The sequence below is a fragment of the Dermochelys coriacea genome, chromosome 8 (assembly GCF_009764565.3).
Source record: "Dermochelys coriacea isolate rDerCor1 chromosome 8, rDerCor1.pri.v4, whole genome shotgun sequence".
Classification (NCBI taxonomy): Eukaryota; Metazoa; Chordata; order Testudines; family Dermochelyidae; genus Dermochelys; species Dermochelys coriacea.
In genome coordinates this window covers 52073847-52101515 of record NC_050075.1, presented here as the reverse complement: position 1 = coordinate 52101515, position 27669 = coordinate 52073847, and the positions used below count along the sequence as shown (strand labels likewise).

The 27669-nt window shown below is 43.6% G+C and overlaps 1 protein-coding gene across 7 annotated transcripts in view; it reads right to left on the bottom strand.

Annotated features, from left to right (window-relative positions):
* FAM20B (FAM20B glycosaminoglycan xylosylkinase) overlaps positions 1-25260 on the bottom strand; it is a 48203-nt gene extending 22943 nt beyond the window's left edge. For 2 of the 7 annotated variants that reach the window (XM_043491348.1, XM_043491351.1), the window contains exons 1-4: positions 25049-25187; positions 12005-12529; positions 4739-4825; positions 1399-1508 (exon numbers count right to left, since the gene is read on the bottom strand). In XM_043491348.1, coding sequence (XP_043347283.1) covers positions 1399-1508; positions 4739-4825; positions 12005-12381 — 574 coding nt within the window. In that variant the 5' untranslated portion in view covers positions 12382-12529; positions 25049-25187. Of the gene's footprint in view, positions 1-1398; positions 1509-4738; positions 4826-12004; positions 12530-24489; positions 24608-25048 lie in introns of those variants that run through there. The other 5 variants (XM_038414335.2, XM_043491352.1, XM_038414334.2 and 2 more) reach the window with 4 other exon arrangements.
* Between the last annotated feature and the right edge of the window lie 2409 nt (positions 25261-27669).

Sequence of the window (27669 nt, the reverse complement as noted above, 5' to 3'; positions counted from 1 at the left end):
ACCGGCTCTTTGTCCTGACCCACTCCTCTGTACCCCATCGCCCTAGGTTTGGCTCTTGTCCCCTTTGCTTTCAAATCAGACAGATTCCCCCTCCATGCTGCTTTGGCATTAGCAAAGGGAGCACTGACAGCAAATGATACACTGGCTCCATGTAACACTCCCAGCCACAGCACAGCCCACAGCTGCAACTAGAGAGAGAGAGAGAGAGAGTCCTCCTTCAAGCCCTGGCTGCAGCATGCCTAGCAGCGATGGAATCTTCAAATTTTTAAAAGGCTTATAACTTGGCCAAATTTAGTCAGATTTCATGGGGGTAGCACAACTCATATCCCTGACACAAAGGCCACCATGTTTCTAAATCTCAAGTCGATATTCCACAGAATGGGGGGACAAAAGCTTCCCCCCCTTTATATTAAAAAAAAAAAAAAGGTTGCCTGAATTTTTGAACAAAGGTGAAACAACATTTTTTCATTAGGCTCATTTTCTGAAACAGCTGAACCATTTTGACTGAAATTTCAAAAACACACACAACCTCAGCATGAGACGGAGACCTGGCATAGTATATTTCAGCCTGAACAGTTGAAGTCTGGCAGAATTATAAGCAACTGAAAATAGAGTCTTATAACTGGAAGTGTCTGACAACCTTAATAATAAGTGCTACCAGCCCTGCCTATCATACATACACGAATACAATAAATTGTTAATGAACAGTTGTCTCTAAATAAGTTTTCTGACAAAGAAATAATATACTTTATAATCTGACTGAAGTACTAATGGTTGTAGCACAGGGCATTTTCTGAGGCATAATGATCACCTGGCAGGACTCTGCCCTTGAGCCATTAACCCCTAGAAAATAGCCCATCAACATTACTACTATAAACTAAATGTATGAAACTGTTCTGGGGCATCTAGTGATGGACGTCTTATCCCATTCTATAACCATGTTGCTATGCCAGGCACATTGTTGGTACTACACAAACAACATGTGGTATATTAGCAAGCCACATCATTCCAACCGTCCATTCAGTTTACTCAGAGTAAAATATAATTCCATTTTTTTCAATTCAGGTCTATTCCTAAATTCTTCTGACTGCTTCTGACATTAGGGAGAAAATACTTATTCAAACAAATATCTGCAAAAAGGAACATACAAAAATTACAGGCAAACCAAAGTATTTTTTGTAGAAAAATAATTCCTCCTCCCCCTCTCCCCCGCTTTTGCCCACCAAACAAGGTTATACCAGTGTTAACATCCCTCCGAAGGGCTGGAAGCAGCTTATCAGGTTCCTATAAGGTAGTTGTTATACAGTTATGCCAGTTTCCCACTGCTCTTTTTTTATTATTATTATTATTTAACATGCTTATTTTCAATGGGCTGCATAATCCCTAGAACCCACTTACCCAGCATCAGGAAGGTACTCAGCAGCTGCTCTGTTGCAACAGGTTTGATCTCTGTACGCAGATTCACAAACCTGCCAATCACTAGTGGAGCTCGTCGAAAACCCAGAATTCTGTTTCGGGGGGAAGAGGGGTGACAAAGTATGAGAATTTTAACAGGGATATCAGTTTCAAATCTAAAAACCACATCAGACCTCCAAGCCACTGTGCAAAATCAAAGATAGTTGTCTTATAGCAGGTGCTAAGCTTGGAACCCCATTGAAAATTAACCCTTCACCATTTGTACTTTTTATCTTCTTTCAAAACTTTCCTTTGGCTAAGGAGGGCTGGATGTACGAGACTCCTTTTACAGCCCATCAACAATGCTCCTATATTGGTCTGAGTGGTCACTGCACAGCAGCATGAGATACACCTTTTCTTCAAGGGCCGAATACAGTGTCTTCACAGAACTCAGCCCAGAAAATGAGACTTCATACCACAAAATATATGGTCTCTCATGTAGCAGCTCAAAGCAAAAACCTAGCCTTGGGCTAGCCACATGGAAAGATAATTTATACTAATTCCCAGAAATCACCTGATAAACTCTATTGTAATTTAAACCCTTGGTTTGAGAGAACTGGGTGTCTTTGGAAAACACAAAGACATTCAGAAACACGAGAGAGGTGGGAAAGATAGCTTAGCAGGAAAGCACAAGTCTGTCAGTGAGTTCTGTTCCTGTGTCTGTTAGACTTACTGTGTGACCACAGGCAACTTGGGTGTTTAGGGTGGGATTTTCAAAAGTGCCTAAGTGAGTTTGGAGCACAAGTATCAATACAACTTGCACTCTTAATTCACTTAGGCACGTTTGAAAGACCCACCCTTAACCTTTATGCCTCAGTTGTCCCCTCTGTAAAATGGAAATATTTATCTCACAGAGGTACTATGAAGGTTAGTTCTTTAACGTTTGTAAACTGCTTTTAGATCCTCAGACAGAAAGCCCAAAAGAAATGCAAAGTATTATTCAAAACAGGCAAAGAAGAATGTTCGTCTTAACAAATCACGCTGGAGATATACAGGATAGTAAAAAAGAGTTCAACAGATTTGGATGTGAGCAATTATCCAATTTGTATGACCAAATGTGATAGCCATATGCCAAGGGGCACAGAATTAAGACTATTTAAAAGAGGTGTCCTTTGAAGTGTCAGCATCAGAGTTAAATATTAGCACCCTATTGTGATGAATGGGAAAGATGCCAGTTCACACCTCACCAGAACTACTGCTTAGGTATAAGACAGCACTACATGGAATCATATTCAAGAGGTCATTTTTTTTTTAAAGTATGTTTCTTGTGGTTATGTTGCAAAGAAGCAAGCTTGCAATTTGCACAATTTGAAGCTGCTGTGGATGCCAGAAAAAAATAGTACAAGTGGTCCAGATCCACCCCAGGTGTCAACTCATGCTCCACAGAGGTCCCTCCCACAGATCTAGGAGCAACAATTTTCAGCTCTGAAAGAACTCCTATCAGACCTTCTTAACTGAAGGTAGACAGCTGCCACGCAAGTCCTGAAGAGGTTGTAAATTACAAGGAAAAGTAGATCCAAAATCCGATCTCTCACTGGACAGCCTAGAGGAACAAGAACCCAATGGCGTTGGGGCAGTATCCCTTATAGAAACAGAAACTTTACTCTATTTAGTCCAATATAATCCTATTGCCAAACAGTAGGAAAAAGTGTGGCTGAGAAAGGATACCGCTGTGCCCCATGCAGGAAAATAGACCCTACTTTACTTCCCTAATTGTGGAATATGAAAGAAAGCTGGCATAAAGTTCAGAGCAAAAATAGTCTGAATATGTATTGCTTTTGTACAGTTCAATTCAACACAGGAATCGGAGCACAGCAACTGTTATGCGAGATCAGACATAGGGTCCAACGTCCAGTATCCTGTCTCCAACCGAGTCCAGCACCAGACAAGTCAGAGAAAGGTGCAAGAAACCACCCACTTCCTAGCAGTTCACAATTGGCTTAATATCTCTTCTAAAAGCTATTGTAGTATTAACTATGTGACCAAATCCTTTTCTGAATCTTGCTCAGTTTTTAACCTCAATGATATCCTCTGGCAATAAATTTCACAGCTGAATTGCATGTTTTGTGAAAATATATTTCCTTTTATCAGTTTTGAATTTGCCTTCTTTAAATTTCATTTAATTTCCCTTTGTTCTTGTGTTATGAGACAGGAGAACAGAACGTTCTAATCTACCTTCTCTAGATAATTCATTATTTTGTATACTTTTATCATGTCCCCTCTTATTCACCACCTCCTTTCTAAGTAAGGGATTCCAACATTTTCACTTTCTTCATACGAGTTTTTTTTCCCATTCCCACCAATTATTTTCTATACCCTTTTCTAAAACCCCTTCTAATTGTGTAATAGCCTTTTTGAAATGGAGTGACCAATACTGCAGGCAGTATTCTAGATGAAGCTGCACCATTGATTCATATAATTGAATAATAATATTTTCCACTCCTTACGTATCCTAACATCATATTTGTTTTTTTGACTGCAACTGCACATTGAGCTGAGGTCTTCACATTGAACTGTCCACAATGATTCTCAGGCCCCTTTCCCAAATTGATTATTAATATACCTTCTAAGGTATACGAGTAGTTTATTTTTTTCCTCCAGCGTAAATTACTCTGCGTGTACCATCAATATACTTCATTTGTCATCATGTTGCCCATTCACCAACCTTGTTTAGGTCCCTCTGATGTACTTCACAGTCCTCTGTGGACTTGACTAACCTAAACAACACTATATCATCTGAAAAAATTGCTTTCTCACTGCTCACCCCCCTTCCCAGATCATTGACAAATATACTAAGCTCAAGACTTAGTACAGAACTTTAAGGCACCCTCATTATTCACTTTTTGCCAAGATGAAAATTGTCTATTTATTCTCACTGTCTCTTGGTCAGTTTTTGATCCATGATAATACTTTACCTCTCACCCCATGACTACTTAGTTTCTTTAGCTGTCTCTCATGAGGAACCTAATTAAAATGCTTTGAAAGTCTACGTAAACTGTACCCATCTTGTTCTTTTTTATCCATTACTTTGTTGACATGTGCAAAGCATTCTAATAAGTTGGGGTGATACTATTTCCTTTTGCAGAAACCTTGCTCATTGGACTATCATGTCATCACATTTTACAACATTTTTTGTTCTATTCATGAGCTGGTTGGAAATCAATGTCTCAGGCACCGTCTCTGAAGTGAGCTGGTGCAAAAAAAAAAAAAACCAACCAACCAACCAAAAAAAACTAAACAAAAACAAGAGAATAATTAAATAGTTAACCCAATAGTTCCATACCTGTCCAAGTGAAAGGCTGCCACCTCCGCATTGTGTCTGTCATATCCAGCGTACGGCTCTCCTTCTACTACGTAGTCTCTGGCATATCTGTAAATGCAATGAATAACGGAAAAACAAAATGATTTATGGGGGGATTCTCCTCAGTAAAGTTAAGAGTCACATGAGCAAGAATCATTGAAGTGAAATTGGCTCTGGGTCACCTCCAAAATGATTTCTTCACTGATATTAAGAAGAGTGTAAAGATTAGTAGAGAGGTACATAGAGAACAGGGCAGTCACACATCAATCTGAATCTCCTGGTAAATTGGGACCAGTCAAACAAAATGAGTTTTAATACAACCAGAATGCAAGGTCATACACCTCAGAGCAAAGGATACAAGTCATACTTATAGAATCAGGGACTGTATCCTAGAAAGCAGTGACTCTGAAAAGGATTTAGAAGTCGTAGTGGACAAAACTCAACATCAGCTCTTAGTGTGATGATGTGACAAAAAGTGCTAGTGCAATCCTTGCATGTATAAACAGACTGAGAGGTGACTTAATTACAGTGAATAAATACCTTCCTTGGGCAAAAATACCAGGAATTAAGAGGCTCTTTAATCTAACAGAAAGAGATACAACAAGAATCAATGGCTGGAAGCTGAAGCCAAACAAATTCACTCTTTTTAAAATAAAAAAATAAAAGAAAAAAGCCTTCTAATCTGAAGAGGATTAACCAATATAACAAATTACCAAGGAGAGTGGTGGATTCTCCATCTCCTGACATCTTCAAATCAAGACTGGATGCCTTTCTATAAGATATGCTTTAGTCAAACACAAGTTAACCCCATATTGATCCTAGTAACAGAGTGAAATTTTATGGCACGTGATATACTTAGATGATCTAATAATCCTTAAAATCTGCAGCTAGTTAGAGCAAGTTAGGCAATTAATAGCCCTAGGGACTATCCAGAACAGATACAGCAGCAGTGCATGTCTGCCACAATATCTGCTAGTGTGCTTTAATCCTGACCCACCTTTTGGGTGAGAGGATAATTTATGATTAAGGGTATGTCTACACTACAGAATTAGGTTGAATTTATAGAAGTCGATTTTTTAGGAAGCGATTTTATACAGTCGATTGTGCGTGTCCCCACTAAGCGCATTAAGTCGTCAGAGTGCGTCCACAGTACCATGCCTAGCATCAGCTTTCAGAGTGTTGCACTGTGGATAGCTATCCCACAGTTCCTGCAGTCTCCGCCGCCCATTGGAATTCTGGGTTAAGCTCCCAATGCCTGATGGGGCAAAAACATTGTCATGGGTGGTTTTGGATACATGTTGTCAGTCGGCCCTCCCTCCGTGAAAGCAACGGCAGACAATAGTTTCGAGCTTTTTTCCCCATGCGGATGCCATACTGCTTTCAACAGACAGTGCAGTAGGACTGCTAACCGTCGTCATCAACCCACCGCTTTCGCAGCAACTCTGCTCTCCTGGTGCCATGAATCCATCTTCCAGGTCCTCTATATGACCGTCATCATACACTGCTTCTGCTGCAACTCTGCTCATCTCGATAGCGAATTTCTCCATGTTGGCCATCATGGGCTACTGCTTCCACTGCAACTCTGTTCTCATGAATCCACCTCACAGGTCCTCTCTTCATTCTCTATAAATATCTATTCTCGTGGCATCCGTCGTCAGCCACTGCTTCCGCTGCAACACTGTTCTCCTGCAGACACCATACCATGGAAAGCATGGAGCCCACTAAGATCACCACGGCAGGTATGAGCACTGTAAACACCTCACACATTATCCTGCAGTACGTTCAGAACCAGAACCTGCAAAGGCAGGCAACAGCAGCGCGGTGACTAGAGTGATGAGGACATGGACACAGACTTCTCTCAAAGTACGGGCCCTGGCAATTTGGCCATCCTGGTGGCAATGGGGCAGGCTCATGCGGTGGAACACCGATTCTGGGCCAGGGAAACAAGCACAGACTGGTGGGATTGCATAGTGTTGCGGGTATGGGACGATTCCCAGTGGCTGCGAAACTTTTGCATGCAGAAGGGCACTTTCATGGAACTTTGTGACTTGCTTTCCCCTGCCCTGAAGCGCAAGAATACCAAGATGAGAGCAGCCCTCACAGTTCACAAGCGAGTGGTGATAGCCCTCCGGAAGCTTGCAAAGCCAAACAGCTGCCGGTCAGTCAGGAATCAATTTGGAGTGAGCAAATCTACTGTGGGGGCTGCTGTGATCCAAGTAGCCAACGCAATCACTGAGCTGCTGCTATCAAGGGTAGTGACTCTGGGAAATGTGCAGGTCATAGTGGATGGCTTTGCTGCAATGGGGTTCCCTAACAGTGGTGGGGCGATAGACGGAACGCATATCCCTATCTTGGGACCGGACCACCTTGGTAGCCAGTACTAAACCGAAAGGGGTACTTTTCAATGGTGCTGCAAGCACTGATGGATCACAAGGGACGTTTCACCGACATCAACGTGGGATGCCCGGGAAAAGTACACGACACTCGCATCTTCAGGAACTCTGGTCTGTCTGAACAGCTGCAGCAAGAGACTTACTTTCCAGACCAGAAAATAACCATTGGGGATGTTGAAATGCCTATAGCTATTCTTGGGGACCCAGCCTACCCCTTAATGTCATGGCTCATGAAGCCATACACAGGCACCCTGGACAGTAGTCAGGAGCTGTTCAACTATAGGCTGAGCAAGTGGTAGAATGTGCATTTGGACGTTTAAAAGCGTGCTGGGCCGGGCAACAGAATTCGGCTTGCAGGCAGCCATGGTAAGCCAAAGTCTTTTGGCTTCTTTAACCTTCATAACATGTGGGAATGGTTTCAAACAGCAGCGCCCTTATTTCCCATACTAAGCACCCATTGGTGCCCAGCCCTGCGTGTGTGATCTCTCACACCAAACCACCAGGCCCTCAATGTAAGAAGCAAAATGCGACCTTGTACCAAAAGCACATGTACTATGTAATGTTAACAGCTTGGTTCACTGTGAAAGAGTCTACCTTGTTCTCTAAAAAGTGTCTTTTTTCCTCCCACAGCTGCAAATGTTTCAACGCTCCCCCCTATCATCTCCGTCCCACAGGCTAGCGCAGATAAGGCGGCAAAAAAAAAAAAACCCCACTCACGATGAAAGGTTCTCTGAGCTCATGCAGTCCTCCCGCACTGAAAGAGCTCAGCAAAATGCACGAAGGCAAGTAATGTCAGAGTGCAGGAAAGCACAAAATGAACGTTGGGTTGGCCATTTAAAATGGGCTGTCCATTTAAAAGGAGGGGCTGTGGTTTTCGGGTTAACGTGCACCGCAAACCCAACTATTCCCCCCCCCACCACACCCAATTCTCTGGGATGATCACTTCACCCCTCCCCCCACCGCGTGGCTAACAGCGGGGATGATTTCTTTTCAGCCACAGGCAAACAGCCCAGCAGGAACGGCCACCTCTGAATGTCCCCTGAATAAAATTCCCCTATTTCAACCAGGTAACCATGAATGTTATCACTTTACTAAGGCTAATTCAGAGAGATAAAGAACGGATGTTGCTTGAATGCCAGCAAACACTGAGACCATACGCTGTCATGCTTTGTTATAAAATGACTACGTGCTACTGGTCTGCCGTGGTAAAGTGTCCTACCATGGAGGATGGAATAAGGCTGCCCTCCCCAGAAACCTTTTGCAAAGGTTTTGGGAGTACCTCCAGAAGAGCTTCATTGAGATATCCCTGGAGGATTTCCACTCCATGCCCAGACACGTTAAGAGACTTTTCCAATAGCTGTACTGGCAGCAAATGCATCCTAAGTCTTCAGGGCAAATTAATCATTAAACACACTTGCTTTTAAACCATGTATTATATTTACAAAGGTACACTCACCAGAGGTGCCTTCTCTGCCTTCAAGGTCCGGGAGCCCGTCTTGGAAGGATTGGGAAGAGTATTGGATCCAGGGTGATAAACAGTTCCTGGCTGCCAGGGAGAACGGTTTCATCCTCCTCCTCCTCATCTTCCTTATCCCAAAATCCTCGTCCCTGTTGTGTGAGACTACCCCTTTGCAGGAGTCCATGCACAGGGGTGGGGTAGTGGTAGGGGCACCCCCTAGAATTGCATGCAGCTCATCATAGAAGCAGCATGTCTAGGGCTCTGACCCGGAGCAGCCGTTTGCCTCTTTGGTAGGCTTGCCTTAGCTCTAAGTTTCACACAGCACTGCTGCAGGTCCCTGTGACAGCCTCTGTCCATCATGTCCTTGGAGATTTTTTCAAATATTTTGGCATTTCATCTTTTGGAATGGAGTTCTGATAGCATGGATTCATCAGCAATCAGATCCAGTACCTCCTGTTCAGTCCATGCTGGAGCTCTTTTGCGATTCTGGGACTCCATAGTCACCTCTGCTGATGAGCTCTGCATGGTCACCTGTACCACGCTGGTCAAACATGAAATGAAATTCAGAAGTCCCCGAGGCTTTTCCTGTCTAGTGCATCTGAGTTGAGAGTACTGTCCAGAGCAGTCACAATGGAGATAGCTCCCGGAGGCCAATACTGTCGAAATGCATCCACACTACCCCAAATTCAACCCGGCGATGTCGATTTCAGCACTAATCCCCTCGTTGGGGAGGAGTACAGAAATCGATTTTAAGAGCTCTTTAAGTCGACAAAAATGGCTTCATCATCATGTGGACGGGTGCAGGGTTAAATCGATCTAATGCTGCTAAATTCGACCTAAACTCGTAGTGTAGACCAGGGCTAAAGCTATGATTTAATCATGGGTATTTTTAGTAAATGTCATGGACAGGTCCCAGGCAAGAAACAAAAAAATCATGGCCCGTGACCTGTCCATTACTTACATCATAAATACCTGATTGAATTTTTTGGGGGGAGGGAAATGGAATGCTCCCAGAGGGGGAGCCTGCAGCATCAGCGACTATGGGGGGAGTCCTGGGGAGCCAGCAGCTGCTTCAGCCACCACTGTGGGGGAGCCCTGGGGCCAGCCGCTGCTCCAGCTGCCCCAGGACCACTGCTGAGCTATGGTTGCTCCCACTGCCCCGGGACTGCTGCTCAGGAAGTCCCGGGAGCCAGCTGCCACGGGCCACCAGAGTAGCAGCTGGTCCCGGGGCTATTCCAGCAGCGGCTGGTGTGGCTGGCTGCAGGGCCGCCTGAGCAGCTGGATTCAGAGCCACTATAGCAGTCTGAGGAGCCAGCTGATTGGGTGGCCCTGGGGTCAGCTGCACTGGCCGCTGCAGAAGTCACAGAGGTCGCAGGTTACTGAGCCCTACTTATGACTCTGAGGTGAGGTCCAGTCAAATCCTTGCTTTAGAATATAAGAATGGCAATAATACTTCAGACCAATGGTCTATCTAGCTCAGTACTCTGTCTCCCGACTGTGGCCAGTGCCAGGTGCTTCAGAAGGAAAGAACAGAACAGAGCAATTATCAAGGGATCCAGCCCCTGTCATACAGTCCCAGGTTCTGGCAGTTAGAGGCTTAGGATTCCCAGGGTTGTGTCCCTGATCATCTTGGCTAATAGCCATTGATGGAGCTAACCTCCATGAATTTATTTATTTCTTTTTTTAACCAAGTTACAGTTTTGGCCTTCACAACATCCCCTGGCAACAAGTTACACAGGTTGACTGTGCCTTGTATGAAGTAGTACTTCCTTATGTTTGTGTTAAACATGCTGCCTATTAATTTCATTGGGTGACCCCTGGTTCTTGTGTTACGTGAAGAGGTAAATAACACTTCCTAATTCTTTCTCTGCACCAGTCATGACCATATAGACTGCTACCCTATTGTCTCGAGGTGTCCCTCTTCCAAGCTGAACAGTCCCAATCTTTTTAATCATACGGAAGCTGTTCCATACCCCTAATTATTTTTGTAGCCCTTCTTTGTATCTTTACCAAAATTCATATATCTTTTTTCAGATGGAGCGACCAGAACTGCACGCAGTATTCAAGATGGGGCATACCATGGATTTATATAGTGGCATTAAGATATTTTCTATCTTCTCATCTATCCCTTTCCCAATGGTTCATAACATTCCCAAAAGCCAGCGCACCATGCCAGCAGCTCCTCCGGCGTGGTTGTACCGCCTCCAGCCCTGCTAACTGCACTAGCATGACCAGGGACAGTTGCCAGTGAGCATGGTACCCACCTCAGCTGCTCCTGGGAACAACAGCCTACCAGACTGCTTCTTCCACTGCTGCAGTTCCTGGCAGAGCCCTGCAGCTCCGTGGATACCAATTTATAACTGCAGATATAGATTTAGTATCCGCACAGGGCTCTACTTTTTTTAACTGCCCACTCAGTCTGCTAACTCTCCAGCAGATCTACTGGATTCAATCAGAAAGATGGTAAATACATTCCTGGTTGTACATGTCCTTGATATGTACAACCGTTTTGCCTGCCTGCACACAGACATTCCATTACTGGAATGTAATTTAAGGCTTTGTGAACTTCTTTATGGCATTCAGTTATATAAAAAGCACTACAGATACAGTAACAAGACATGGTATTTACAATATGCATGCAGTATCCTGTACAAGCTGCATCACCACCACTTCAATGCAAAAAGTTCATACTATTTCAACATAGTACAGCCCCATGATATAACTCCAAACCAGGTGTGCAAGTGGCCATTAGAGAAATGTTACTGAAAATTCCAGCAGTCTACCTTTTCCTCAAGTAAAGTTAGTTTAGAAGGCATTACAGGCATACACAAGTCACATAATAAGCTTTATGGTGGAATGAGAAAATGTTCAATCAAGCCAGAAATGCAATTTCCATATTGACATATACAAGGAAAAACGTAAAACACTACATTCCACAGGCAGCCACACAGCCTTCTAGGCCTAGTTTGAAGATGACCATCAATTTCCACTTCCTGCCCGCCCACACCCACACCGACTCTCACTCCCATAAGGCACCCAGATCATGATAACTAGCCACTGTTGAATGCAATACGAATCCTCTTCAGGTACCTGGCATCTGGCCAGCAAACACTGGTCAGAAGCCAGTGTTCAGAAATGCAAGGTTTGACCAACCTTGTTGATTATGCCTCTGCACTATAGAGAGGTTGGGTTTGGAGGTCAATGCTGAACATCTCAGGTTCAGCTGGCAGACAAGCTGAATATTACCAAATCGCCAGAATGGCTCGATTCCACCTTCTGAATACTAGACTGCATCATATGCAATATGGACATATATCAGTTTATAAATTAATGAATCAACAGGGAAGAAAAAACCTAAATAGGGTGTTTTATCCAGTCACTGATGGATATATTTACCTCTTAGGTTTGAAGACCACTTTCTGTCCCCCTTCAAGTATCAGCAAAGCTTTCAGCTGGGTCCCTTTGTAGCCCACATCAGCTTTTATAATTTTCTTGGTAGCCATGGCATGCATAACAGCCCCTAGCTCTGGCATCTCCTCGGGATACACTTCCCGTGGTACCACCCACTGGGCGGCAATCTCCCAGGGGGACTGCAGCGTATGGTCAAGTCGCGGGTCTAGCTCCACACGCAAGCTTGCCATCATACGGTGAAAGGCCCGCTGGTCCTCCCGGTTGGCAGCTGAAGTGTCCAAGTTGTCAATGAGGAAAACTTTTGTGAAAATGAAGATGACAAGGAGGATGGCCAGCAGTACCACTCGCTGCTTTAGCTTCATGGTGACCTTCAACCCTTCTCCCCTGACCCTCTCTTCCAAGAGCTACAAGAAGTCTATTAGAGATCGGGTCAGAGGGGGATGTTAATGAATTTCATTCATAATTTTCACTCTTGTGGGTCTATCATCACTGAAGTATCTTCTGGTACCCCTACAAATTAACCAAATAAATAAATAAATAAATAAATAGATATATTATAATAATAATAAAATAATAATAATAATAATATATATTTAAAGTTTCACAGGTACCTATCCTCCGGTATCAACTCAAAACCTAGTCACTTTTGCTAAGCATGTTAAAGAGTGCTGCATTTGCACCCCAGCCCCCAATTTTCCTGCCAATTTTTGTGGTTTCACAATCCCATTTTCCTCTTCTGTAAATACTCTCCGCTGTTGCTGTGTGAACACCCCATACAAACAAGGGAAATGGACTGATACAGTTAAACAAACGATATACATAAAAGGCTGCCAAATATAGGAAACATTATCTAATTATTGCACTTGTAACAACTGAAATTGGTTGTAACTACAGTAGGCAAAACATTTTGAAAGAATTATTATTTAAGTTGATGGCATCACATTTAAAAGCAGAAAAGTCTTGTTTAAAAAAAAAAGTGGTCCTTATAATAGCCCCAAGTTCTCTGCACTGCCCCCAAGAAAATCAGAAGTGTGACATTAATTCCAATGTATTAAATCCATCCTTCACAGCAGGTTGCAAAAGTGATAAAGTGCAAAAGTGCAAAAACATCTCTAGAGCAAGCAAATAGATAAGAGACAAACAATAGGCAATCAACAGCCTCACAGACACAAAGGAAGTAAAAAAAAATAAATAAAATAAATCACCCTGTTCTGAAACTTCAGCCCAAGCAACTATGCTGTAGCACATCTGTGTCTTCATATTTAAGACAGATGCAAGACATCTTTCTGTTCAATAAGTCTCTCCTGATAAATCGTTATCAATTAAGGCCCATCTGATGAGCAGTTAATCAAATCTAGTTAAATTAAGTCAAGAAAAGAATATTCCTACATTATTAATTAAACATAACCAGAAAGCAAATGAAAACTGACACGACATCACCATCACTGTGGGACACTCATGGAGCTGGTAGAGATTGCACATAGGAAAGTAAACTATTTTTTTCCAAAATGGCCACCAACTACACCCTAAGCTATAGATGCTCACTGGGATGAGCAATAAATGGATGAAGCAGCAGTTACTTATTCAAAAAACAAGTAATACAAGTGCACTTGCTAAGTTATTTTACCATCTACAAAACAAGGACAGCCAAAGTGCATCCCACTGGCCAAATGCAGGTCACAGACATCCTCATCTTCAGCATGAAAGTTGTGGCCTGCTTGCTCAGATCAAGATGGACTACAATGCATATGAAGATCAGTATGTGTCCTGATATATATACCCTGCACTGAAGAGATGAATGTAGCTGCAAATCTACTTTGTTTTAATGAGATAGATATCCTTGGGCTCTTAGCAAGTCACCACTGCTGTCCTCAGGGAGGCACAGTATGAGCACGCCTGCATAAAATCTTAATGTTAGACTAAAACAGTAAGATGGGGGACAGCCTGCTGACCAAACTTTTAAACCAAATTACAAAGTTACAGGCAGGAACAAGCAGTTCCACACCCCTCAACAGATATCCATATTTTGAAACTGACTCCTTGTTCAGCTGGCTAACAGTTTTAAATGTGCAGCATAAAATATAGCAACTTTAGCCCCATCATTTTCAGTCTGTTTCATTTGTGAGATGACAGCTCAGTTCAGATTGCTCATTTCTGGTCACACATCTTGCTTCTTAAACACTCTTGATAGCCTCAGTTCGCAGATATTTATATGTAAACAATGTCATTGTAAAGGCAACTTGCATGCAGCTGACGTGAATAACTTACTTAATATGATTAAAAAAAGAAAAGGAGTACTTGTGGCACCTTAGAGACTAACAAATTAGTCACTCAACAAACCAAATTCCATGAAGGGAAAAGGAAGAATTAAAAAGGAGGCCAAATGCCTGAACTGTTTCAATCTAGCACTACAGACACCTTATCTATACAATACTTATCTGATCTGCCAGTCATAAAAAGAACCTCTACTGGTACTGACAGGAAATGAGCCAGGAAATTCACATAAGCTAAAATTCCTCCTTCAGTTCTATCTAGGAAGGGCAGAATTTCTCAGAACAGAATGTGGTATGCAGGTTGGCAATGGGAATCAGCAGTACTGATGGCAAACCTTCACCTGACCAAAAAGGCCATACTCCTGCAAGCAAGTGCAGGATACAGGACTTATCTTCTCTGCAACAGTTAGCTCAAATTAGTACAAATGAGTTACTCCACATGAGCTGGTTTGAGTAACCACATAACAAAACACCAAACTACACAGAATGATTAGATTAACAGCTGATGAGTTATAATCAGTGTTATATCACCATTGCATTACTTCCTAGAGCAGGGGTTCTCAGACTTTTGTCGTGGTGACCCCTTTCACACAGCAAGCCTCTGAGTGCGACCCCTCCCCCCATACATTAAAAACACTTTTTAATATATTTAACACCATTATAAATGCTGGAGGCAAAGCGGGATTTGGGATGGAGGCTGACAGCTTGCAACCCCCCCATGTAATAACCTCGCAACCCCCTGAGGGGTCCCAACCCCCAGTTTGAGAACCCCTGTCCTAGAGCTTTAGCAGCATTTGAGCTCCAATCACCCCTCGACTTATGGTTAACTAGCTCAAACGTAAAGCACCACTTAACTTGAGCTAGAGATTTGCATATGTGGATGGGAGTTGGCTTAGGAGCTCAATCTAACATTGCAGTGAAGACAGCCCCCCCTAAAACATTGAACCAGTGGTTCTCAAGCTTTTGTACTGGTGACCCATAGCAAGCCTGTAAGTGCGACCCCCCCCTTATAAATTAAAAACACTTTTTTGTATATTTAACACCATTATAAACACTCAAGGCAAAGTGGAGTTTGGGGTAGAGGTTGACAGCTCATGACCCCCCCATGTAATAACCTCACTACCCCCTGAGGGGTCCCGACCCCCAGTTTGAGAACCCCTGCATTAAACACTCATCTTAATCTTAACAAAGACCAAGCAGATTAACACGAACAGAATTTTATCTTCAACTCACTATATATCTTTACTTTATTTATTTCTTCATTCATTCACTTTATTTATTTTGCTACATTTTAAATGCAACTAGTATAGGAACTTGCTTTCGTTTCCTTTTTTAAAATATCGCAGAGGTTTATGAGAGTTAACACTGAATCATAGAGCATACTTCAGAACCACTACTATCTACAATGGAAACACTTATTTAGGCTTTATTTATCCCAATACTAGACAGATTAAAGCACTAAGTGAAAGAATCTCACACTAAATACCTAAAATTTAGGTACCTATATATAAGTGGCCTGATTCTTAGAAATGCTGAGCATTTCACAGATTCCTTTGATTTCCAAGGGAGCTCTTGGTGTTAAACACTTCTGAAAAACAGACCACTTATACAGGTACCTACACTGCCCTTCATTGTTATCTCCCTTCCCACCAAGCCTTTGGTGTGTGTTGTTAATTGGTATTTAATAAAAACATACTCTGTGAAAGATAACTATTCTTTGTCTCCTACACATGGTGGTTGCTGCTGGAATTAATACACAGTGGCAATTTGATCATTTGCTGAGAACAAATCACGGTCAGAAATCTACAAAATGTTAATGAAAAGCAGCAACAAAGCACGGCAGAGTGCTGTAATGACACATTGCTGGATCTCATTGTCAAAATGGTGCCCCAAAGCCTCCCTGATTTGAACTGCCCCCCATTGTACTCCTCTAATAACCATAATATCTGGCTGCTCAAAATCAGCCACCAGGCGCTCAACCCCAGGGGAAACTTTTAACCCTTAGTCTCACAAATATTACGACGCGCACAGCAGGTTGCTATGACCATGGGAATATTTTCCTCATTTAGGTCCAACCTACCATAAAGACAGCCCCAGTGTCCTTTTAATCTGCCAAAGGCACATTCTACCGTCATTCTGCACCTGCTCAGCTTGCTGTTGAAGTGCTCCTTGCTGCTGTCCGGGTTTCCCATGTAAGGCTTCATGAGCCACGGGAGTAAGGGGTACACTGGGTCTCCCAGGATCACTATGGGCATTTCAAGATCCCCAATTTGAATCTTCTGGTCTGGAAAGAAAGTCCCTGCTTGCAGCTTTCTGTAAAGTCCAGCATTTCTGAAGATGCATCCGTCATGCACCTTCCCGGACCACCCCGTGTTGATAGTGAAACGGCCACGGAGATCCACAAGTGCCTGCAATACCATAGAGAAGTACCCTTTTCTATTGATGTACTCTGTCACAAGATGGTCCAAGGCCAAAATCAGGATATGCATGCCATTTATCGCCCTGCCACAGTTAGGGAATCCCCTTGCTCCAAAACCATCCACACTGCCAAGAGTCACAGTCCTTCGTAGCAGTATGTGATTAATGGCCCTGCAAGCTTGCATTAACGCAGCCCCAAAGATAGACCTCCCGACTCCAAACTGCTCTGCAATCGACCAATAGCAGTCTGGAGTAGCCAGTTTGCAAAAAACAATTGCCACACACTTCTCCACTGAGAGGGTAGCTCTCATTTTGGTGTCCTTGCACTGCAGTGTTGAGGTGAGCTCTGCACACAGTTCCAGGACGGTGGCTCTCACATCTGAAAATACTGCAGCCACAGCTCGTCATCTCAGACCTGCATAACGATGCGATCCCACCACTCAGTGCTTGTTTCCCGAGCCCAAAAGCGACAATCCTCCGCATCAAGTTGCTCCATGAATGTCAAAAGTAATCTACTGTTTTTTCTTTCCAGGGCTCATAGCAGGTTCGGCACCTCTGATTCATGTTCAGATTGGGTGTTCATGATATACTGCATGACGAGCCATAAGGTGTTCATAACAGTGACAACAGTAGAGAGCAGTGCAGGATCCATTCTTTCAGAGAGATGGCGGGTGCACAGTAAACAGGGATCATTGAAAAATGCCTTGAAACGCAGTCGGAAGCCCATGGAAAAATGGATCATGGGATGTTGAGCCCCTACCATGAAGCACTGTGACCCATTCTGCCTTCCCACACCACCTAGCTGCAGAAGGTGGTGAGTTGCACAGTGCACTGCTCTCTCTGTTGATGCTAGAGCACCAACTGTGGACACGCTCTGCTGAAAGAAGGAGCATTGTGAGAACATGTACAAGCAATGTAATTATACCAGGTTTTAATCATCGGCATAACTTTTGTCGACAAAACCCTTAGTGTAGACCAGGCCTGAAAAAGTCCTTTCACTCAATGTTCTCATCACAGAAAATCAGGGTTGGAAGGGATCTTAGGAGGTCATCTAGTCCAACCCCCTGCTCAAAGCAGTACCAATCCCCAATTTTTGCCCCAGATCCCTAAATGGCCCCCTCAAGGATTCTCCAGCAACCTTGCTAATTAAACAAACTCCATGTACAAACCCCAAGAAGAAAAGAATCACCCTTCTCCCATGTTACCACATTGTCATGTCCCAGAAAAAACAAATCAACATTTGAAAATAAAGATAATGCCAGGTTTTTAATATTGCTATTGTTGCTTTTCACTAAGTTCCCACACATATTTCCTAATGGATTTCAACTCTGATTCTAGACAGTCCTGTATTATTTGCAAACACCAAGCTTTCCTACCCCTCGCCCACATTACAGCACTTTTAAAACACCAAAGCACATTCATTATGCACACAAACGTCTCAACTAAAGCATTCCCACCCACTTATTTAATAAGAACATATCACAATACTTTCCTGCCAGTCTGGAAGGTTACTCATGCTATAGCCAAACAGCAGCTAAACCACTCCCTTCCCCAAACTTGCACTTTCAGTGGCGGCAACACACCATAATCAGCTCTCTACTACTTGTGGACGAAATGGAATCCATTTATATTCTTAAGACTTGAGGTCCTGCAACAGCCAACCAACCACTAAGCCAACCCAGCACCACTTTCCAAAAGCAAAAACAAACAGCAGGCATAGCACAAAAGAAAAAGGGTGTATATTCTGGCACCTGAGAAATTAGAAAATAACTGTACTTAGAGGGCAACGCCATTACAGGGACAGAATCAAAATTATCTATTAAGGTGCCTGTCACAATGTTGTCTGGACACAATTTACAAGACTTTCACTTGGTCATTAGGATTTTCAGATAAGAGGAACATTAAGACATAACAAGAGAGGCCTCCTTAGTTAGATCTGGACCCAGAATTTCATAGCTCAGTGACATGAAATAAGCCTGGGAATAAATGCATCTTACAACTTTCTGAATGTACTCAAGTGCATGCTTAAATGGACTTTTGTCTCCTCTGAAAAACGTAAGAGCTGTCATACTCAGTCAGACTATAGTCCAGCTTGCCCAGTATCCTGTCTCTGACAGTGGCCAGTACAAGAGCTTCGGGGGAGAGGAGAAAACAGAACAGGGCAATCATGGAGTGATCCACCCATCTTTCACTCCCAGCTTCTGGTAGTCAGAGGTTTAGGGTCGTCCTGAGCATGGGGTTGTGCCCCTGACCATCTTGGCTAACAGCCATCGATGGATCTAACCTCTATGAATGTATCCAGTTCTTTTTCAAACCCAGTTATGCTTCCGGCCATCCTAAATACTATAATACTACTAAATACTCATAGTTTCTTGTTTAAGAATATCCTATGAAGAGTACTGTAAGGTTAATCATAGTAAATTTGGGGAAATTTGCTGAACAAAGTTTCCAGTGCGATTTATTTCAGCCTTGAGAGACCAATTTCTACTGGCATCCCCCCATTCCATTCTGGCAGATTCCTTGGTAGCTTACCCTCTCTTCCCCTACATAGATCTTGTCAGCATAGAATTGTTTTATTCACATACTCCCAAAAACATATTCGAATTCGCAGACACTCTTACCACCTCTCTTTCATTACCTGGTGATTTTTCTGTACTACCCTCGTGATCTAGTGCTTACGGCTTCCTGTGAATTTACTGGTCTGGTGCGGTGTCTCCCTGCTCCCTTAGTCTGTAACAACCTCCACCGTACAGCCCTGCAGGCAGTTCTCTGAGTCTGGGCCTAGAATTTTTTCCTGAAGAAATACCTTCCACTGCACCTCCACCAGTGGCAGCAGCAGTGAGAGACTGAGGAGAGACAAGGTACTGGTTGGTCACCAGCCTTTTAACATTATGTCATGGAAACCGGACATGAAGATAAAAATGTCAGTAACCACCAGCATTCTTTTAAAGACACCAAAACTCCCCCTACTGATACTACTGGTGGAGCTATAAGCAAAGGGGTAATTTAAGGAGTCTAGTGTAGAAAAGGCCTTAAACTGATAGAAAATGACATGTATTTCCTTCTAGGTTTGGTGTCAATGATGCTAAGAACAAGTTTATTCAGTTGACAAATAAAAAGATTCACTGAAAACTCAAATTGAGATCTGAAAATCTATCTGCAATCTTAAATAATAATAGGCCCAATCCTGCCAGGTGATGAGCCGCCCTATCTCCGCTGGCCTCAACAGAAGCTAAAAGTAGTTAGCACCTCTACAGAACCAGAAGCATAGATTCTAGGATCAGATCTTAGCTGCCAATTTTGTTGACAACGTGCAAGATGGTACAAAATCTATCTGGCTCTCCTAGGACTTTGCTTTGCAAGTGGAAATAAATCTTGTTTTCTCACTGACTTGTACCAGCCAAGGGTCTGGCCTGCAATGTTGAGCCAGGCTCACATTTTTTTATTTTTTTTTTCTAACAGGAGCCTGAGTCCATGCTTCTTATGACAACCACATTAACACATATGCTCAATGGTAAAACTTGCTTCATTTTTTTCACCATTTGACAATGTCATTTGCTGAATCATAGATTTTACCTCCAAGCTTTCCCATAACCATAATGGCTGTTCGAAGTGGAACCAACTTACTGAAAAGGCAAAATTTTCCAATTACATAGGGTGGAGAGGTTTTTGTTTGTTTGTTCTGAGGTGTTTATTTTAGATCTAACTGCAAAGGCCCTGTAGAGTGGAGATAAGGTAAAACAGCAGCAAATTATTTGCTTTTGTTGTAAGATACACAGCAAAATGTCTTGAGTGATCACCCATAAGACTGGAAAAGTCAGCCAAATACAGACTGAACGGCACTGAACGCGTAGAGATACTTTTAAGTAAAACGATCACTTAAGGCAGTTTTCCTGTTCATAGATACGAAGGTCAGAAGGGACCATTATGATCATCTAGTCTAACCTCCTGCACAATGCAGGCCACAGAACCTTACCCACCCACTCCTGCGAAAAACCTCTCACCTATGTCTGAGCTATTGAAGTCCTCAAATCGTGGTTTAAAGACTTCAAGGAGCAGAGAATCCTCCAGCAAGTGACCCATGCCCCATGCTACAGAGGAAGGCGAAAAACCTCCAGGGCCTCTTCCAATCTGCCCTGGAGGAAAATTCCTTCCCGACCTCAAATATGGCGATCAGCTAAACCCTGAGCATATGGGCAAGATTCACCAGCCAGATACCCAGGAAAGAGTTTTCTGTAGTAACTCAGATCCCACCCTATCCAACATCCCATCACAGGCCAGTGAGCCTATTTACCATGAATATTTAAAGATCAACTAATTACCGAAATCACGTTATCCCATCATACCATCTCCTCCATAAACTTGTTGAGTTTAATCTTAAAATCAGATAGGTCTTTTGCCCCCGCTGCTTCCCTTGGAAAGCTATTCCAAAACTTCACTCCTCTGATGGTTAGAAACCTTCACCTAATTTCAAGTCTAAACTTCCCAGTGACCAGTTTATATCTATTTGTTCTTGTGTCCACATTGGTACTGAACTTAAATAATTCCTCTCCAGTATTTATCCCTCTGATATATTTATAGAGAGCAATCATATCTCCCCTCAACCTTCTTTTAGTTAGGCTAAACAAGCCAAGCTCCTTGAGTCTCTTTTCATAAGACAGGTTTTCCATTCCTCGGATCATCCTCGTAGCCCTTCTCTTTACCTGTTCCAGTTTGAATTCATCCTTTTTAAACATGGAAGACCAGAACTGCACACAATATTCCAAATCAGGTCTCACCAGTGCCTTGTATAACAGTACTAAAACCTCCTTATCTCTACTGGAAATACCTCACTTGATGCATCCCAAGACCGCATTAGCTTTTTTCATGGCCATATCGCATTGGCGGCTCATAGTCATCCTATGATCAACCAATACTCCAAGGTCCTTCTCCTCTTCCTTTACTTCTAATTGATGCATCCCCAGCTTATAACTAAAATTCTTGTAAGGTTATGCATTTCGGGATTAATAACACTTCTCACTATTAAATTTCATCCTATTACTATTACTCTAGTTTACAAGGTCATCCAAATCTTCCTGTATGATTTCCCGGTCCTTCTCTAAATTGGCAATACTTCCCAGCTTTGTATCATCCGCAAACTTTATTAGCACACTCCCACTTTTTGTGCCGAGGTCAGTAATAAAAAGATTAAATAAGACTGGTCCCAAAACTGATCCCTGAGGAACTCCACTGGTAACATCCCTCCACCCTACACAGTTCACCTTTCAGTAGGACCCGCTGAGGTCTCCCTGTTAACCATTTCCTTATCCACCTTTCAATTTTCATATTGATCCCCATCTTTTCCAATTTAACTAATAATTCCCCATGTGGCACTGTATCAAACGCCTTACTGAAATCTAGGTAAATTAGATCCACTGTGTTTTCTTTGTCTAAAAACTTTGTCTGTTACTTTCTCAAAGAAGGAGATCAGGTTGGTTTGGCACAATCTACCTTTTGCAAAACCGTGTTGTATTTTGTCCCATTTACCATTGACTTCAATGTCCTTAACTACTTTCTCCTTCAAAATTTTTTCCAAGACCTTGCATACCACAGAATTCAAACTAACAGGCCTGTAGTTACCTGGATCACTTTTTTTTCCTTTCTTAAAAATAGGAACTATGTTAGCAATTCTCCAATCATACGGTACAACCCCTGAGTTTACAGATTCATTAAAAATGTTGTTGTTGGAGGAGTCTCAGTGTGCAGGTTTTACAGTACTGCTAGGTAAGCTATGAGGTCTAATGACAGTATAACAACACTAACCTTCACTGTAGTGTATTAGAGTTTGAGACCTGTGTCAGACATGGCTGGAGTACAAGACAGCACTCAAACAATGCCTTTTTACTGAAGATTGGAGAGCTGTGGGGGACCTTTGTCCACTACCCTTCAGCCAATAACTATTTCACATTTGGGGACAACGTATACCTTCAAAACAGCAGCACTGCTATGGGTACCTGCATGGCCCCACCGTATGCCAACATTTTTATGGCTGACTTAGAACAATGCTTCCTCAGCTCTCGTCCCCTAATGACCCTACTCTACTTGCGCTACATTGATGACATCTTCATCATTATGGAAAAGAAGCCCTTGAGGAATTCCACCATGATTTCAACAATTTCCCTCCCACTGTCAACCTCAGCCTAGACCAGTCCACACAAGAGATCCACTTCCTGGACACTACGGTGCTAATAAGCGATGGTCACATAAACACCACCCTATACCAGAAACCTACTGACCGCTTTTCCTACCTACATGCCTCCAGCTTTCATCCAGACCACACCACACGATCCATTATCTACAGCCAAGCTCTATGATACAACCGCATTTGCTCCAACCCCTCAGACAGAGACAAACACCTACAAGATCTCTATCAGATGTTCTTACAACTACAATACCCACCTGCTGAAGTGAAGAAACAGACTGACAGAGCCAGAAGAGTACCCAGAAGTCACCTACTACAGGACAGGCCCAACAAAGAAAATAACAGAACGCCACTAGCCATCACCTTCAGCCCCCAACTAAAACCTCTCCAACGCAGCATCAAGGATCTACAACCTATCCTGAAGGACGACCCATCACTCTCACAGATCTTGGGAGACAGGCCAGTCCTTGCTTACAGACAGCACCCCCCCAACCTGAAGCAAATACTCACCAGCAACCACACAACAAAACCACTAACCCAGGAACCTATCCTTGCAATGAAGCCCACTGTCAACCGTGTCCACATATCTATTCAGGGGACATCATCATAGGGCCTAATCACATCAGCCACACTATCAGAGACTCATTCACCTGCACATTTACTGATGTGATATATGCCATCATGTGCCAGCAATGCCCCTCTGCCATGTACATTAGCCAAATTGGACAGTCTCTACATAAAAGAATAAATGGACACAAATCAGACGTCAAGAATTATAACATTCAAAAACCAGTTGGAGAACACTTCAATCTCTCTGGTCACTCGATTACAGACCTAAAAGTTGCAATTCTTCAACAAAAAAAACTTCAAAAACAGACTCCAACAAGAGACTGCTGAATTGAAATTAATTTGCAAACTGGACACCACTACATTAGCCTTGAATAAAGACTGGGAGTGGATGTGTCACTACACAAAGTAAAACTATTTCCCCATGTTTATTTCTCCCCCCCCCCACTGTTCCTCACACCTTCTTGTCAACTGCTGGAAATGGCCCACCTTGATTATCACTACAAAAGGTTTTTTTTTCTCTCCTGCTGGTAATAGCTCATCTTACCTGATCACTCTTGCTACAGTGTGTATGGTAACACCCATTGTTTCATGTTCTCGGTGTATATAAAATCTCCCCACTGTATTTTCCACTGTATGCATCCGATGAAGTGAGCTGTAGCTCACGAAAGCTTATGCTCAAATAAATTTGTTAGTCTCTAAGGTGCCACAAGTACTCCTTTTCTTTTTGCGGATACAGACTAACACGGCTGCTACTCTGAAACCAACAATTATAGTGTACTGTCTAATGGTTAAAGCAAAGAACTTTGAGTCAGGACTCCTAGTTTCCATTTGTGGCTGCCGCTGACTGGCGGTGTGACCTTGGACAAGCCATTAAGTCATTCTGTGCCTCAGTTTCCCCATCTACGAAAGGGGGCTAATCTTTTTCTAATTGCTAAGACATAAGAGTATAGCTCTAATTGTTGTCTGTAAAATGCTTTGAAATGCGAAAACGAAAGGGATCACAGAAGGGTGAAATATTATTCAGATACCTTTCGAAGTCAAGTGGAGGAGAATTCTTGGGGGACTTCTCACAAGAGAAGGATCTTCTTATCTGAATGATCAGCTATGCTTGGGAAAGGCTCACAACCAGCACAGGGAAAGCTGCATTAAAGACCCGTCTCTACCATAAGCAGCCGCTGTAAAACCTCTCAAGGTTCCCAATGCAACTTACTTCCACCCTTGCAGACCCACCAGCGGGTGACTGATCCCCTCAGAGGGGGGCCACTCTCCCTATCGCCCAACAGACCGGCATGGCTACAGACGGGACCCCACACGGCCCCCGCGAAGCGGAGATTCCTGGAGAAAAGACCCCGAAGCCCCCCGGGGCTCGCTATCCGCCCCCACAGGCGCCCCGGCACCGCACGGGGGGTCGCTGCTGCTCCCCTCCGGGACCCGGGCGCCCCCTCCCCGCATGCACGGGGCCCGTCCCCGCCGAGCCACGCAGGCAGCTCTGCCCAGCGCAGCGGAGGGCCGCGGCCGCAGCCCTCCGTGGCCCCCCAGGCCAAAGGGGTCGAGCGCGGCGGGCCTGAAGCTCCCGACCCCGCTCACCTGCCCCAGGGCCGCCAGCGAGCGCCCAGCGCGCCGCTCCCGGGAAGGCTCCGCCCACGCCCCGCACTCACCCCGGCCAGCGCTGCCAACGCCAACAGCGCCACGAGCTGCCCAACATGGTGGCGCCCGGCGCCGCAACCAAGGGCGCCGCCTCATCCGCCGCCACCGACCAATGGGGCCGCACCTTTCCCCTCTCCCCCCGCGAAAGGCCCGGAGGGGCTCCCGAATAGGGCAGCTCTTTTAACACGCCAGCCAATGGGACCGGCTCCTTGACTTCCGCCCACGCCCACAATTTTCCCCTGACAGCCAATAGGATCGTGCCTAATTTAACTCCCTCCACCCCAGCCAGAGTCTCTGGGTAAGCCCCACCCAATTAACCCTTCCCTGCGTGAGACCTGGCATCGGGCAGCAGCCACGCCGGGGCACTGCCGAAATTAGGGGGGGCAGGTAGTGCCTGCTGCCGGGGAGGGGTAGCAAAAATAACTAGGGCCCTCCCCTACAGATTAGGAGAGGGGTTCTCAAATCGGGAGTCAGAAGCCCTCAGGGGGTCATGAGCTGTCAGCCTCCACCCCAACCCCCCCTTGCCGCCAGCATTTATCATGGTGTTTATACATTAAAAACACTTTTTTATATATTTAAGGGGTGTTGCACTCAGAGGCTTGTTTGTAATAAGGGCTGGGCAAGGAGACTGGAGACGAGGAAGGAGGAAGATTGAGACAGATTAGAAGGGGTGATACTAGGATTTGCTGGGCCTGGAGACAGATTGGGATGAGAAGGCAGAGGAAAGGAGACCCACTGACTATGCAGGGAGAATGGGATTGGGTTGAGGAGCTAGGGGTAGGGAAGAGATTGGACTTGGACAGGTAAAAGTTGGAAGGTACAGGCAGGGGGGAAAACAGGCGGAAGAGTTTGCGCCTACTGGAGCACACTCCCATCCAAAGCCTGGAATGGAACCCAAGATTCCTGAGCCTTATTCCTCTGCTGTCAGCAAATAACTGTGAAACCATCTGGCTGTGTGTCTCATTCCCCTCTAGTGCAGATCCCCACAGAGGATGACAACCTATTACTGTTATCAGTTACTCTGTTAACGCATGTCATAAGTACCTGGTGATCTGAAGGTTCCAATCCTGCTGATTATCCATGTAGGTGTCATTATGAGGCCACATGATAGGTTTTTAAAAAAGCAAACTGAAAAAAACAAATTCTAAGAAATTACACACACAAAAATCTATGTTAAAAGATCATTAAGGATGCAAAGTCAACCACCCAAGTTAAGAAATGCCAGAAATAATGAGCGCCATAGAAAAGCCCATAGAAATTAATAATTCTGTCTCCTGAGCAGGGTTTGAATAGTGTGTAGTAAATAAGGCCTGGAGCCACGCATTGAACAACGAGGAGAAAGCAAAATATTGAATAGTTGCTCTTTTAGTGAGCCCTATCAATCTGTGCCCTGAATGAGGCCAAGGTAATATAGAAAAAAACAGTATGTGATCCTGTAATAAAAACTGCATTATAGTGCATATACACAAGGTTAATGATTTAAAGTTGTAGAGGCAACTTTAATTTTGGTATTTCCTAACATCTGAGTGCTTGACTTTGCAGCCTTAATAATGTTATTGTGTGGGTGAAGGTGTGGAGTTGGGGGGTGAGGATGTTTATGTTATAAAGGGGAGTGCATGGTCCTGCAGTTAAACAGACAGACAGAAACAGGAGAGCTGGATTCTATTCTTTGTTCTTCCACCACCATTTACCCTTTCTGTACCTCAGTTTCCTCTCCTGTAAAATGGAGATGAATTATCCTCACCACACAAAGCTGTTACTAGGCTTATAGATCAACTGTAGAAAGCTGTCAAAGAGATTCTGCTAACTGAGGGCAGAGGGGGTTAAACGGGTCCCATCCTTCCTCCTGATCCCTCCAGACCCAGAACTGTGCAGAAAACATCCCATTTGGGTCACTAAGACCCAGGTGGCATTCCACTTCCCCCAGCCATGATATTGAACTTTAGGAAAGAAACCGCAGGGAGGAGGCAGAGACTGAAGCCGTAATAAACATTATTATTATTATTATTAATATAATAAGATTAGTACCCTTACCGCTGGTTCTGATCCACTTCCATTTTCAACTTTGAGATTCTTTGATGGATGGTGCTGCAGAATGGCAAAACTATCATTTTTATTAGTTTCAGAGTTATGTATCTCATAATATTGTACAACATGAGAACACGAGACCACATTGAGTGACTCTGTACATCCTTCAAAATCTTTAATGCCTTGCTCAAGCATAGGATACAAATTTTGACTGAAAGTGTGAGGCATTATTTTACTAGTAACATTTTGAAACAACCATCGAAAGCCCTAATAAAATTTGTTTATAGAAAAGTTACATACTAGAATCATCAAGGTAGTTCTTACCCTCCCCCCAAAAGCTTCTTTCCTTTCAGAAAACTATACTTTTTAAAATGTTTTGTAAAGTCGCATTTCCTTGTTGTTACTTGTACTATAGGTTGTGAATCATCCTAACAGTTTTAAATAAAATGTCTGCAAAATAGATTTATTTTTATTTTATTTTTTTAAGAAACATGCCCTCTCCTCCCACTCCACCTGCTTCATTTAGTAACAGT